Source organism: Pelophylax lessonae (assembly GCF_965119305.1).
Source record: "Pelophylax lessonae genome assembly, chromosome: 9".
Classification (NCBI taxonomy): Eukaryota; Metazoa; Chordata; class Amphibia; order Anura; family Ranidae; genus Pelophylax; species Pelophylax lessonae.
Window position 1 is genome coordinate 252,513,779 of NC_138776.1, and position 15,995 is coordinate 252,529,773.

Here is a 15,995-nt window from a genome sequence, read left to right on the forward strand (position 1 = left end):
GAGGCTCGAATATCTGGGTCTAATTCTAGACACAGTCAGGACAAGAGTGTTTCTTCCGGTAGGGAAACTTCGAAAGATTCAATCAGCAGTCCAGTTGTTACTGTCCAACAACTGGTCTTCCCTTCGGACTTGCATGAGGGTTCTGGGGTTGATGGTGGCTTCCTTCGAAGCAGTCCCATTTGCCCAGTCCCATACCCGAATTCTTCAGCAAGAGATTCTCCTCAGATGGAATCGGAATCCGGAATCCCTGGACAATCAGATACGATTGAGCAAACAGACCAGAGAGTCTCTGGTTTGGTGGCTTCGGTCTCCTATGCTCAGCCAGGGAAAGTCATTTCTGCCAATATATTGGACGATAGTGACCACGGATGCCAGTCTATCCGGATGGGGAGGAATTCTCGGTCAATTATCTGCCCAGGGACTTTGGTCCCCGGAAGAATCCAGATTACCGATAAATGTATTGGAACTGAGAGCGATCAGACTTTGTCTGATTCACTGGACCGAGCAGCTCCAGGGCAGCCCGGTTCGGATCCAGTCGGACAATGCCACGGCCGTGGCTTATGTCAATCACCAGGGGGGCACCAAGAGTGTCCGAGCGGCCAAGGAAGTGGCTTGCATTCTTCGCTGGGCGGAACGATTTGTTCCAGCAATCTCTGCGGTGTTCATTCCGGGGGTGGAGAATTGGCAGGCAGATTATCTCAGCCGTCAGACCCTGGATCAGGGGGAATGGTCCCTCCATCCAGACGTTTTCCACCAGTTGTGCCTACGGTGGGGCACCCCGGATGTGGATCTGTTGGCATCACGATTCAACAGGAAAGTTCAGAGATTCGTGGCTCGCTCCCGCGATCCTCTAGCAGAAACCGCAGACGCACTGATCGCCCCGTGGGGGCAATACCAGCTAATATATGCCTTCCCTCCTCTCGCGTTACTGCCAAGACTTCTTCGCAGGGTAGAGGAGGAAGGAATCCCAGTAATCCTGGTAGCTCCGGACTGGCCTCGTCGAGCTTGGTACGCCGACATGGTCAGACTGGTGGCGGACGTCCCGTGGAGACTTCCTCTCAGAGAGGATCTACTGTCTCAGGGACCGATCTTCCATCCTGCTTTACGATCGCTGGCTTTAACGGCCTGGCTATTGAGACCCAGGTGCTGAAGGACAAAGGTTTGTCAGCTTCAGTTATTCCTACTCTAGTTGAAGCAAGGAAAGCGACTTCCAGAAAGATTTATCATCGCACATGGAAGTCCTACATTGCATGGTGTGAACCTTTGGGGTTCCGTCCTCGGTCTTATTCGATTAGTCGAATATTGGCTTTTCTGCAACAAGGGGTTGAGCAGAAACTGGCCTTGAGTACTATCAAGGGTCAGGTCTCAGCATTAGCCATCTTCTTTCAGAAGCCTTTGGCTACTCATTCCTTGGTGCGGAATTTCATCCAGGGGGTGCGACATCTGGCTCCGCCAGTGCACGCGCCGTTACCCCCCTGGGATCTTAATTTAGTGTTGTCGGTTCTTCAGAAACCTCCCTTTGAAGATATTAGGGAGATTCCTCTACCCACGTTGTCCCAGAAGGTGGCCTTCTTGGTGGCTATTACTTCTGCACACAGGGTGTCAGAACTGGCCGCATTATCTTGTCGTTCACCATATCTGGTGGTTCATAGAGATAAGGTGGTTCTTCGTCCGAATCCATCCTTCCTACCAAAAGTGGTTTCAGAATTTCATCTGAATGAAGAAATTGTATTACCTTCCCTGTGTCCTAAGCCCAGTCATCCTCGGGAATTTGCTTTGCACTCCTTGGATGTGGTCCGGGCGATCAGGGTATACTTGAAAACGACAGACTCGTTTCGCAAGACGGATTCACTTTTTGTGATCCCAGATGGACCCAAAAAGGGGTTGCCTGCATCTGCCGCGACCATTTCCAGATGGATCAGACAGACGGTAGTGCAGGCTTATTCTATTAAGGGTCGGGAGCCCCCGTTCCCTGTTAAGGCGCACTCCACTCGGGCACTTAGTGCGTCATGGGCCTTTCGCCATCAGGCGTCAGTGGTCCAGGTGTGCAAGGCGGCTACCTGGTCGTCGGTGCATACCTTCTCAAAACATTATAAAGTTGATGTAATGGCATCGTCTGATGCCTCATTTGGCCGCAAGGTTTTGCAGGCCGCAATTTGAGGAGACCAGTGGTCTACCTCGAGGGTTTTTTTCCGTTGGAAATTTTTTTCTTTAGTCTCATTCTTTGTTTATAATGAGCCTTTAAAACTTCTAGTTTGGCACCGGTTGGGCCTACTAGATTGGATTTGATTTTGTCAATCCCACCCCTCATTTGTGGCACTGCTTCTGGATGTCCCAGCTCTTGAGAATCAAGAAGACTACGTCTGTCAATGAGCGATAGAGAAAAATGGATTTTTGTAAGAACTTACCGTAAAATCCTTTTCTCTTAAGCTCATCGACAGACGTAGTACCCGCCCCTCTATCATTGAGTTGGGTTGGGTTAATTTCTCTGTACTGCTTTAAACAGAACTGATTCCCTGTAGCAGAGAGAGGGAGGATATACCCTCAGGGACTGCCCCCTAGGGTGGAGCCAGAACGTTTTGTCATTCTGCCTAGTCCTACTCCTGCGGAGACAACATAACCCAGCTCTTGAGAATCAAGAAGACTACGTCTGTCAATGAGCTTAAGAGAAAAGGATTTTACGGTAAGTTCTTACAAAAATCCATTTTTTTCTCTGTGTACAACCTCTTTAAGGGAACTCCTTGGTGACCCCAAGGTACCAGAACTAGTGTCCCCATTGAAAGATTTTCCCCCCTATTACATTTCTGTTGACAACCTAAAGTTTGGGATTGTCTTTTACTTTCACTTTCACTTTCAATGATAATCGTAAATAGGACAAATAGAGAGGGTTAATCTCCTTAAAGCAGAGTTCCGGCCACAAAATCGACCTAGTCGATTTTGGGCCATCCGCTTGCTTCTAGTCACCTGAAAAAGAAATTGATAATTACGATTTTTTTTTTTTTTACTTACCTTGTTATTGCAGAAAAATATACTCACCTTTCTTCCACTTCTTCCCTCTGCGGCCACGGCCCGCGTCATCACTTCCTCTTTGCATTGATTCCTGGGAGCTGAACGTCATCGCTTCCAGGAATCAATGCGCCTGCACCGGCCCCGCTCGTCACTTCCGGTGCGGCGCCTCATTCTCTGCTAAACAGCTTCTGGGCATGCCCAGAAGCTGTGGAGGGATGACGCGCTGGCACCGGAAGTGACGAGCAGGGCTGGTGCAGTCGCATTCTGAGAGAAGAGGACACGGAAGAGGACGCAGAAGAGGACGCGCTGGCTACAGCTGCCCACATCCAAGATGGCAGCGCTGGAGAAGAAATTTTCAAGGTAAGTATTTCTTCTAAAAGGTAAGCGCGAACCGGGACAGATCAGAGGCTATCCATTGTGGAATGTACTAGCCCTGACTGTCCCGGGGTATTTTCATTGAAAATTTTTTTTTTGTGGCCGGAACTCCGCTTTAATTGGGCCACAGATAGCAATAAAAATGTACAGATGTTCTAATCCCTCTCCACTCTGTCCAATACTAAAAAAAAAAAAAAAAAAGTTTTTCTTTGGTTATACTTTAACCACTTCTGGACCGTAAGGATTTGCCCCCTTAATGACCAGGCCAGTTTTTGCGATTTGGCACTGCGTTAATTTAACGGACAACTGCGCGGTCGCGCGACGCTGTACCTAAATAAAATGGATGTCCTTTTTTTTTTAACCACAAATAGAGCTTTCTTTTGGTGGTATTTGATCACCTGTGCGATTTTTATTTTTTGCGCTATAAACAAAAAAAGAACGTCAATTCTGAAAAAAATAAAAAAAACAATATTTTTTACATTCTGCTATATAACATTCCCAAAAAAAAAAATTTTAAAATCTAATTTTTTTAATATTTTAGGCCAATTTGTTTTCTGCTACATATTTTTGGTAAAAAAAAAATCGCAATAAGTGTATTTTGATTGGTTTGCGCAAAAGTTATCGCGTCTACAAAATACGGGAAAGATTTATGTAATTTTTGTCTTTTTTTTTTTTTTTTTTTTACTAGTAATAGCGGCGATCTGCGATTTTTACTGCGACATTGCAGCCGACAGACCAGACCCCTAACTGACATTTTTGACACTTTTGGGGGTACCAGTGACATTACTACAGTAATCAGTAAATATATGCCCTGTTACTGTAATATTCTCCCTGGCAGGGAAGGGGTTAACACAGTGGGTGATCAAGGGGTTAAATGTAAGCCTAGGGGGTGCTTTCTAACTGTATGGGGGGGATGGGCTTGTGAAATGATCACAGAGACCTGTGATCCTATATAGAAGGATCACAGGCGCTCTGTGATCATTCCAGAGAGAAGAACGGTCAGCTGTGTTTACAACAGTTGCCCGTTCTCTCTCAGCGGGGAGCGATCGTGGGTGGCTGGCGGCGATCAGAGCCGCCTGCCCCGTGCATCCGACTCCCCGCTGCCGAGTGGGGGTGGGAGCGAACCGCATCGTCCCCCTAGCTGCAGGCACGCGACCAATGTAACCCTACGTCGGTTCGCGCAGGAGGGCCAGCCTGCCGCGGTATATATGCAGTGGGCGGTTCGGAACCGGTAAATAAGGACACGTGCGTTCCGGTGCATTTTATGGCGTTCCTGTGCACTCGCGCTCGCCCCCTAGCAGCGCTTGCCCCCTAGCAGCGGGTGCGCGACCAAGGCATGGCTACGTCAGTTCGCGTAGTAGGGCCAGCCTGCCGCAGTATATCTGCGGCGGGCGGTCCGGAAGAAGTTAGGAAAACTCCTAGGTATAGTGCTTGTGGGCCTAGATGGGATAGAACCATCATTTTTGCTTGCTTGTTTCCAGGCTAACCCACCAAAATGCCTTGTATAATTGTCCTTTTTTTCTCTCCAGGTGGGGATATAGAAGATGATGAGATGACATCCAATTCTTCGGATGGAAACCCCATGACTCCAAATTTCCATCAAGCACCTCACTGTGCCAATATATTACCTGATCCCCCTATGCATGGTGGGAGATGTCCTGATGCTATATGTCATGACACCAGTGAGCCTCCTGAATGTTCTACCAAGAGAGACAAGCTTATCTCAGACCAGTGTGTTCAGGAAGGCAAGACGACGTGTTCATGGTCCAAGCCTGAGAACCGTCTTCCTCCAAAATCACATTCTACTACATACGAAAAGGCTCTAAATGCGGAGAAGCCGTTTTCCTGTTCACAATGTGGGAAATGTTTCACACGACGATTCAGTCTTATTGTCCATCAGAGAACTCACACAGGCCTGAAACCATTTTCATGTACGGAGTGTGGGAAGTGTTTTGCTCAGAGGTCAAACCTTGCAGCCCACCAGAGAACTCACTCTGGAGAAAAGCCTTTCCCCTGTTCTGAATGCGGCAAACGTTTTCCTAGTAAGACATCTCTTTTTAGACACGAACACGTTCATATGACGGACCAGACAACCCAATTAACCGAGAAGCCGTTTTCATGTTCAGAATGTGGGAAGGGTTTCACCTGGAGAACCAGGCTTATGGTTCACCAAAGAACTCACACAGGGGAGAAACCTTTCTCATGTTCGGAGTGTGGGAAGTGTTTTTATTTTAAATACTTACTTCATGAACATCGTAGAGCACACACAGGTGAGAAACCGTTTTCCTGTTCAGAATGTGGGAAATGTTTTACCTGGAGAACCAGGCTTATCGTACACCAGAGAACTCACACAGGGGAGAAGCCCTATTCATGTTCAGAGTGTGGAAAGTGCTTTTATTTCCGATATTTACTTATTGAACACCATAGAGCTCACACAGGAGAAAAACCATTTTCATGTTCGGAATGTGGAAAATGTTTTTCCCAGAAAGAATGTCTTGTCTCTCACCTGAGGACTCACACCGGCGAGAAGCCATATTCATGCTCAGAATGCGGAAAGTGTTTTTCTTCTAAACATTTACTTACAGTTCACCATAGAGCTCACACAGGAGAGAAGCCCTATTTGTGTACAGAATGCGGGAAGGGTTTTGCTAAAAGGGCCTATCTGGCCATGCATCAGACAACTCACACCGCAGTGAAGCCGTTTTCTTGTTCCAAATGCAGGAAATGTTTCAGTCGTAAATCGACTCTTCTAGCACATGAAAAAACTCATACACGGGAGAAGGTGTATTCATGTTTAGAATGTGGGAAATGTTTTACAGAGAAAGGAAATCTGGCGGTACATCAGGCGGTTCACACCGGCAATCTTCCGTATTCCTGCTCCGAGTGTGGGAAAGGTTTTACCAATAAATCAAATCTGACAGCTCATAATCGCGTCCACACTGGAGTGAAGCCATATTCTTGCCCTGAATGTGGGCAATATTTTACTAGAAGGTCATCTCTGATCAGACACGGAAAAGTTCACACAGGAGAAAAACCACATTCCTGTCCTGATTGTGGTAAACACTTTGCTGAAAAGTCCTGGCTAACTAGACACCAGAGATCTCACACGGGGGAGACCCCATTTTCCTGTTCTAAATGTGGAGAATGTTTTTCGTGGAAGTCATCTCTCATCAGACATGAGAGAGTTCATGAAGAGGAGAAGCCCAGCTTGTAATGTTAAAATGCAAAGACAATCTAGCTGCTATCATGTAAAGCAGGGGTGTCCAGCCTGCGGATGGCCCAAGAGGACTATGCATGCGGCCCTACACAAAATTGTAAACTGTGTCTGGAGGGATGTCGGTTCATGTCTGAAGGGATGCCATGTTTAGCATAGCACCTGTGATGATGGCCGGCACAGACAAGCAGGGCCCTGGAACCTCTGAAGGGATGCCATGTTTGGCATAGCACCTGTGACGATGGCTGGCACAGACAAGCAGGGCCCTGGAACCTCTGAAGGGATGCCATGTTTGGCATAGCACCTGTGACGATGGCTGGCACAGACAAGCAGGGCCCTGGAACCTCTGAAGGGATGCCATGTTTGGCTTAGCACCTGTGATGATGGCCGGCACAGACTAGCAGGGCCCTGGAACCTCTGAAGGGATGCCATGTTTGGCATAGCACCTGTGATGATGGCCGGCACAGACAAGCAGGGCCCTGGAACCTCTGAAGGGGTGCCATGTTTAGCATAGCACCTGTGATGATGGCCGGCACAGACAAGCAGGGCCCTGGAACCTCTGAAGGGATGCCATGTTTGGCATAGCACCTGTGATGATGGCCGGCACAGACTAGCAGGGCCCTGGAACCTCTGAAGGGATGCCATGTTTGGCAAAGCACCTGTGATGATGGCTGGCACAGATAAGCAGGGCCATGGAACCTCTGAAGGGATGCCATGTTTGGCATAGCACCTGTGATGATGGCCGGCACAGACAAGCAGGGTCCTGGAACCTCTGAAGGGATGCCATGTTTGGCATAGCACCTGTGATAATGGCCGGCACAGACTAGCAGGGCCCTGGGACCTCTGAAGGGATGCCATGTTTGGCATAGCACCTGTGATGATGGCCGGCACAGACAAGCAGGGCCCTGGAACCTCTGAAGGGATGCCATGTTTGGCATAGCACCTGTGATGATGGCCGGCACAGACAAGCAGGGTCCTGGAACCTCTGAAGGGATGCCATGTTTGGCATAGCACCTGTGATAATGGCCGGCACAGACTAGTAGGGCCCTGGAACCTCTGAAGGGATGCCATGTTTGGCATAGCACCTGTGACGATGGCCGGCACAGAGAAGCAGGGCCCTGGGACCTCTGAAGGAATGCCATGTTTGGCATAGCACCTGTGATGATGGCCGGCACAGACAAGCAGGGCCCTGGAACCTCTGAAGGGATGCCATGTTTGGCATAGCACCTGTGATGATGGCCGGCACAGACAAGCGGGGCCCTGGAACCTCTGAAGGGATGCCATGTTTGCAGTAGCATCAGAGGCACATGCAGGGACTCCTGCTAGTTACCGCCAGCCAAGTAAGTGCCGCATGGCCAGATCTATAGGCTTGCTGGGGTGGGCTATGCTCCCCCAGATTCACTTGCACCCCCCACGCTCAACCCCCCCTTCCCTGACACTGTGCCTAGCCGTCTCCCATCCCTGCACCATACACACACAGCCTTAACACACAGCACAGTTGAAATTCGATCATCTGCCCAAAATTTTCTGCTATCCTTAGGCCCCATTCACACTTCGCAATTAGCAATTTTTAGTGGGACTGCGACATTGCAGCGGACAGATCGGGACCCTAACTGAAATTTTTGACACTTTTTGAGGACCAGTGACATTAATACAGTAATCAGTGATAAATAATATGCACTGTTACTGTATAAATGACACTGGCAGGGAAGGGGTTAATACTGGGGGTGATTAAAGGGATTAATGTATGCCTAATAATGCTTTCTCACTGTGGGTGGGGGGGGGGGGGGGGCTGGTTCTGTGACAGGCACAGAAAGATCGGGGTTGTAGCTTCGCTGAAACTTCTGATCTCTCCCTGCCTGTCTGACAGAAGACTCGCCTGCTTTGTTTACATCAGCAGGCGGGTCTTCTGTCAGTTTATCTGCCGATCGCAGGAGGAAGGCGGTGATCGCCGCTGCTCCTCCCGCGGCCCGCCTCCCGCTGTGTCTAAACACAGCGGAAGTGCGGCTCCAGCGGCATGTGTTCCACCGAAACCTCGTGCAGGAAATCACGTAGTACTACTAGCCGAGCCGCCCTGCCGCAGTACCGCATACTACGGTGGGCGGTCGGCAAGAGGTTAAAAAATAAGTATCCAAATATTTGCAATGGAACTCCCCCTAATCACCCCAATAATTTATAAAAAAAAAAAGCTAAAGCCCCAAATACTTATCTAAATTCATAGTCATGTGACTCATGCAGGGTCCCAAGTCTTATTTCCTTCCTGCATGCAACGAGTAGATTATTAGGGTGCCCATGTTGCTGCCTGGTGAGGTGGACCCTTCCCAATGGTTCTGTCAGTGGGGTCCACACCCCCCCCTTTAATGACCAGGCCATTTTTTGCGATTCGGCACTGCGTTATTTTAAGGGAAAATTTTGTGGTCGTGCGACGCTGTACCCAAATACAATTTAAGTCCTTTCTTTCCCACAAATAGAGCTTTCTTTTGGTGGTATTTGGTCACCTCTGCGGTTTTTAGATTTTGCGCTTTAAACAAAAAAAAGAGCGACAATTTTGAATAAAAAAACGCCATATTCTTTACTTTCTGCTATAAAACATTCCCAATAAATTTTTTTTTTAAAAATTACATTTTTTATCAGTTTAGGCCAATTTGCATTCTGCTACATATTTTTGGTAAAAAAAAAAAAAAATCCCAAAAAGCGTATTTTAATCGGTTTGCACGAAAGTTATAGCGTTTACAAACTACAGGATAGATTTTTGGACTTTTTATTTATTTTTTTTTTACTAGTAATGGCGGAGATCTGTGATTTTTAGTGGGACTGCGACATTTCAGCGGACAGATCGGACCCCTAATGCCTCATTTCCACTGAGCGGTACAGTTCGGTTCAGTACGGTAAGGTTCAGTATGGTACACCTTGCGTTTCCACTGCCAATAGTACCCTTTCATGATAGGCGTGGTGTAGCAGGAAAGCAGTGATCGACGATTCTCTGTCAACCAATTAAAGTTCTGCAGAGTGTAGCTCCACCCTGTTGGTACAGTACTAATGTGCTTGGTACCCCAACGAAAGGGTCCCATAAAAGTGGTACGGCACGGTTCGGAATAAGGGTACCATTCACAATGGAAACGGCAAAAATTGTGTACCGAACCGTACCGCTCAGTGGAAATGAGCCATAACTGACATTTTTTACACTTTTTGGGGACCAGTGACACTAAGACAGTAATCGGTGCTAAAAAATATGCACTGTTACTGTATAAATGACACTGGCAGGGAAGGGGTTAACATGGTGGGTGATCAAGGGGTTAAATGTGAGCCTAGGGGAGTGATTCTAACTGTGGGGGGCGTGGCTTGTGAAATGACCATAGAGACATGTGACTCTATATAGAAGGATCACAGGCGCTCTGTGATCATTGCAGAGAGAAGAACGGTCAGATGTCTTTACAACAGCCGACCGTCTTTCTCTCTCAGCAGGGAGCGATCGCGGGTGTCAGGCAGCAATCAGAGCCGTCTGCATCGGCTTCCCCGCCGGCGCGCGCTCGCCTCCTGCTCACAAGCGGCGCACAGTTACAGCAATTTGCCTGGGAGCGGCTACCTATAATAAGGCTTACCTATAGGAGATATTTACTGTACATGCAGCCAGGGGCATCACTGGCGCATGCGCTCTGAAGGAACGCCCACCCGGGTCATCCTTCAGAGCCCTGCGCCGTAAACGGCAGCTCCTTCGCGCATGCGCGAGAGAGATGTAATCGCGGTTCCGACTAGTCACAAAGCCGGAGTCCACAAACCTGGAAGCAAGACTAGTGAAGATGGGAGTGCCTGCAGCTCTGACATCTCGGCGTGGGAGGGCTTTGTTTTAAGGCAAGTTTAGCAATGTGCTAGTATGCGTTAATACTAGCACATTAGGATATTACCTTGCAGGGTATGTCCAGCGGTTTACAATCGCTTTAAGTCTTCAGTGGTGATGTGGTGACATCACGTCTAGAAGCAGCCACAGCCCTGTACTCCAACATACACTCCCAGAAGAGGCGATGTGGAAGGTCACATGAGGGTAGATTTGGGTAAGCTAAAGAAGGTTTTTTATGTAAATTGATAAGCGGGATAAGGGAGGTTTTCTTTCGTCTTGACCCTCAGATGACGTAAATTTTAAAATATTGATGAGCTAAACATACAATTTTTGAAAAAGGTCATTTCCATAACCTCTTCTGGACCGGAAGGATTCTCCCCCTTAATGACCAGGCCATATTTTGCGATTCAGCACTGCGTTACTTTAACGGACAATATGGAGGTTGTGCGTCACTGTACCCAAATAAAATCGATGTCCTTTTTTTCCCACAAATAGAGCTTTCTTTCGGTGGTATTTGATCACCCGTGCGATTTTTATTTTTTGCGCTATAAACAAAAAAAGAGCAATAATTCTGGAAAAAAACAATATTTTTCACATTCTGCTATATAACATTCCCAAAAAAATTAAAAATCAAAATTTGTTAACATTTTAGGCCAATTTGTTTTCTGCTACATATTTTTGGTAAAAAAAAAAAAAATCGCAATAAGCGTATTTTAATTGGTTTGCGCAAAAAATGTGTCACGTCTACTAGCTACGGGAAAGATTTATGTCATTTTTATTGTTTTTTTTTTTTCTTTTTACTAGTAATGGCGGCGATCTGCGATTTTATGCGGGACTGCGACAGTGCGGCGGACAGATCGGACCCCTGACTGACACTTTTGGGGGGGGCCAGTGACATTACTACAGTAATCAGTTCTACAAATATGCATTGTCACTGTACTAATGACACTGGCAGGGAAGGGGTTAACACAGTGGGTGATCAATGGGTTAAATGTGAGCCTAGGGGAGTGATTCTAACTGTATGGGGGCGGGGCATTGTCACAATATGCATTGTCACTGTACTAATGACACTGGCAGGGAAGGAGTTAACACAGTGGGTGATCAATGGGTTAAATGTGAGCCTAGGGGAGTGATTCCAACTGTAGGGGGCGGGGCATTGTCACAATATGCATTGTCACTGTACTAATGACACTGGCAGGGAAGGAGTTAACACAGTGGGTGATCAATGGGTTAAATGTGAGCCTAGGGGAGTGATTCTAACTGTATGGGGGCGAGGCATTGTCACAATATGCATTGTCACTGTACTAATGACACTGGCAGGGAAGGAGTTAACACAGTGGGTGATCAATGGGTTAAATGTGAGCCTAGGGGAGTGATTCTAACTGTATGGGGGCGGGGCATTGTCACAATATGCATTGTCACTGTACTAATGACACTGGCAGGGAAGGAGTTAACACAGTGGGTGATCAATGGGTTAAATGTGAGCCTAGGGGAGTGATTCTAACTGTATGGGGGCAGGGCTTATGGAATGACCATAGAGACATGTGATCCTATATAGAAGGAACATAGGAGCTCTGTGATCATTCCAGGGAGAAGGACGGTCAGCTGTGTTTAAAACAGCTGACCGTTCTTCTCTCTCAGCAGGGAGAGATCGCGGGTGGCCGGCGGCAATCAGAGCCGCCTGCCCCGTGGATCGGAGCACGCTCGCCCCCTTAGCTGCCAGCGCGCGACCAACGTAGCCCTACGTCGGTTCGCGCAGGAGGGCCAGCCTGGCGCAGTATATATGCGGTGGGCGGTCTGAAATTTTACGGATAAATTAGCTCTTATTACCGAAAACCACAAAGACCACCCAACCCATTGGTCCTTTCAACAGGGATTTGGCAAGTGTTAATTTAGAAGTTAAATGTACATTGAGACTTTTCAAGTGAATACCTGTTACACCATATAAATAATAAACGAGTGTGCAAAAAACTTTATGTATATCTATATATAGATATATATATCTATATATACATATATACCTGTATATATATTTATATAAAACACTGTGAAAATAAAAAGCACCAAAACAAACTAAGCTGTGTCTGTGGTTATTGAATACCAATATACACTCACTGGCCATATTCAATTGTTTGGTAATACATATTGCTAATCAGCCAATCACATGGCAGCAACTCAATGCATTTAGGCATCTAGACATGGTGAAGACGACTTGCTGAAGTTCAAACCGAGCATCAGAATGGGGAAGAAAGGGGATTTAATTGGTTGGTTTGGTTTTCAACGGGCTGGTCTGAGTTTCAAAAACTGCTGATCTACTGGGATTTTCACCCACAACCATCTCTCGGGTTTACTGAGAATGGTCCGAAAAAGAAAGTGGCGGTTGCGTGGATGAAAATGCCTTGTTGATGTTGGAGGTTAGAGGAGAATGGGCAGACTGGTTCCAGATGATAGAAAGGCAACAGTTACTCAAATAACCAATCGTTACATCCAAGGTATGCAGAACACCATCTGTGATCGCACAACACATTGAACCTTAAAGCAGATGAGCTACAGCAGCAGAAGACCACACCGGGTACCACTCCTGTCAGCTAAGAACAGGAAACTGAGGCTATAATTTGCACAGGCTCACCGAAATTGGAAAAACGTTGCCTGGCCTGATAAGTCTGGATTTCAGCTGCGACATTCAGATGGTAGGGTCAGAATTTGGCGTAAACAACATGAAAGCATGGATCCATCCTGTAATGTATCAACGGTCCAGGCTGGTGGTGGTGATGTAATGGTGTGGGGGATATTTTCTTGGCACACTTTGGGCCCCTTAGTACTAATTGAGGATCGTTTAAACTAGGGATCGACCGATTATCGGCAAAGCCGATGAATCGATGGCCGATATGCACTTTCCCCGATATATCGGAATTGGCCCCGGAGGTGACCGATATTTCGGGAAAGTGCTGTACCGGAGTGATGGCTGCAGCTAGAGGCATCACCCCGGTACCGGCGTCCATAGCCAACGGTCGGCTGTCTTGTAATGACAACCGATGTGGCCGAGAAGCCACTCGGCTGTCATTACAAGGAGCGGGAGGTGACGCCCCCGCCCTCCCGCCGCCTTCTGCGGCTCGCCGGGGTCTACCGTCCCACCTGGAGACCCGGGCAACCAGCCTGCAGGGTCGCCGAAGACCCGATCAAAGCCACATTCGGCTCTGATCGGGTCTCCATGCAAAAACCCGGAAGTGATGTCATGAGTGACATCACTTCTGGGTATTTGGCGCCAGATTAAAAAAATGACAGCCAAACTTGGCATTTTGAATGCTTTTAAGTGCAGAAGAGAGGTTTGGGGTCTTTTAGACCCCCCATATCCCTCCACAAGAGTACCTGTCAAGAAAAAAAAAAAAAATTTTTTTAAATGTACAAAAATATAGGCCCATATCAGCCAATACCGATATGCATTGGCCAAAATATCGGTATCGGCAACGAAAAAAATGATATCGGTCGATCACTAGTTTAAACACCACGGTCTACCTGAGTATTGTTTCTGACCATGAAAAAAAAATGTTTTCTTGTGCCCCCAGTTACCTTATCAGGTGTACTGAGCCAGAGGTGTATAAGATCGCCTTCTTCTCCGCATTCGGCTCCATCACCAGGAATATGACACAGCCCCTCCCACCAGTCACAATCTTCCTGCATTGCCTAGAGAAGCGCAGGGACCCGATAATAAAAATCGAAATTTAGGGTTTGTGACAAAATCAAAAAGATATATATATTTTTTTTTTTCTAAATGTCATTGGCATATTGATGCCAGGGAAGAGAGAAATCAGGGAAGAGAAAATATAAGCAGAATAAAATACACGTTCATTTCATTTTTTTATTCAAGGTAAAGACAGACAAAAAAAAAAAAGATTCCATATTATAACACAAAAACTAGAAGCTGGCACATGCAAACAATACTGACATTACAGAAATACAGCTGAGAGTACATGAAATGGGGTCAGAATCTCTGCCGGCTTTTACTGCTGCCGGTGACAACCTTGAGATTTTTTCACACTTTGTGTCACGTCGCCAGGGCAAAAAGCGAAAGTTAAGCTGGCCATACATGGATCAAAGTTAGGCCGGTTCAGCAGGACTGGCCGAATTTCGATCCATGTGTGGCCACTGTAGAGACATAGTTAGTGAGCTTGAAAAAAGACATCAGTCCATCCAGTTCAACCTATGATGTGTGTTTACTGTTAACCGTACATTGTATACCCCTGTATGTTGTACATTGTATGCCCCTGTATGTTGTACATTGTATACCCCTGTATGTTGTACATTGTATACCCCCTGTATGTTGTACATTGTATACCCCTGTATGTTGTACATTGTATACCCCTCTATGTTGTACATTGTATGCCCCTGTATGTTGTACATTGTATACCCCTCTATGTTGTACATTGTATACCTCTGTATGTTGTACATTGTATACCCCTGTATGTTGTACATTGTATACCCCCTGTATGTTGTACATTGTATACCCCTGTATGTTGTACATTGTATACCCCTCTATGTTGTACATTGTATACCCCTCTATGTTGTACATTGTATGCCCCTGTATGTTGTACATTGTATACCCCTCTATGTTGTACATTGTATACCTCTGTATGTTGTACATTGTATACCCCTGTATGTTGTACATTGTTTTCCCCTCTATGTTGTACATTGTATACCCCTGTATGTTGTACATTGTATACCCCTGTATGTTGTACATTGTATACCCCTCTATGTTGTACATTGTATACACCTGTATGTTGTACATTGTATACCCCTGTATGTTGTACGTTGTATACCCCTGTATGTTGTACATTTTATACCCCTGTATGTTGTACATTGTATACCCCTGTATGTTGTACATTGTATACCCCTGTATGTTGTACATTGTATACCCCTGTATGTTGTACATTGTATACCCCTGTATGTTGTGGTCTTTAAGGTGCCCATCTAATAGTTTTTTAAAACTATCAATGCTCCCTGCTGATACCACTGCTTGTGGAGGAGAATTCCACATCCTCACTGCTCTGACAGTGAAGAACCCCCTACGTATTTTAAGGTTAAACCGTTTTTCCTCTAGTTTTAGTGAGTGGCCCCGTGTCTTATTGTATTCCCTTTCTCTGAAAAGTTTGTTCCTTATGCTAGGGTCACCAGTACAGTATTTGTACATTGATATCATATCCCCCCTCAATTGTCTCTTCTCCAGAGAGAATAATTTCAATGCTTGCAATCTTGCAGCTAGCTGATGTCCTCCATTCCCCTAATTATTTTTGTCGCCCTTTTCCGGACTCTCTCCAGTTCCAGCACATCCTTCCTGTGGACCGGTGCCCAGAACTGGACAGCATACTCCAGATGTGGCCGGACCAGAGTCTTGTAGAGTGGGAGAATAATCTCTTTATTTCTGGAGTGAGTTGAACAGAAGTAGATCAGTAGACTGCCCAGTTGATATATGTGTGCTTAATCAGCACCGCAAGCAATAGGCTGCAGCGGTGATCTGTGTATTCTGATGGCGGGGGAGTCTCCTTGCTTTCAGAATACGAC

At 46.6% G+C, this 15,995-nt stretch overlaps 1 protein-coding gene across 1 annotated transcript in view; it reads left to right on the forward strand.

Annotated features, from left to right (window-relative positions):
• LOC309564368 (uncharacterized protein) overlaps nucleotides 1-15,995 on the forward strand; it is a 770,106-nt gene that overhangs the window by 717,216 nt on the left and 36,895 nt on the right. Inside the window, exon 17 of the mRNA XM_082268995.1 lies at nucleotides 4,914-6,594. Within this exon, the coding sequence (XP_082125121.1) occupies nucleotides 4,914-6,594 (1,681 nt within the window). The remainder of the gene's footprint in view (nucleotides 1-4,913; nucleotides 6,595-15,995) is intronic.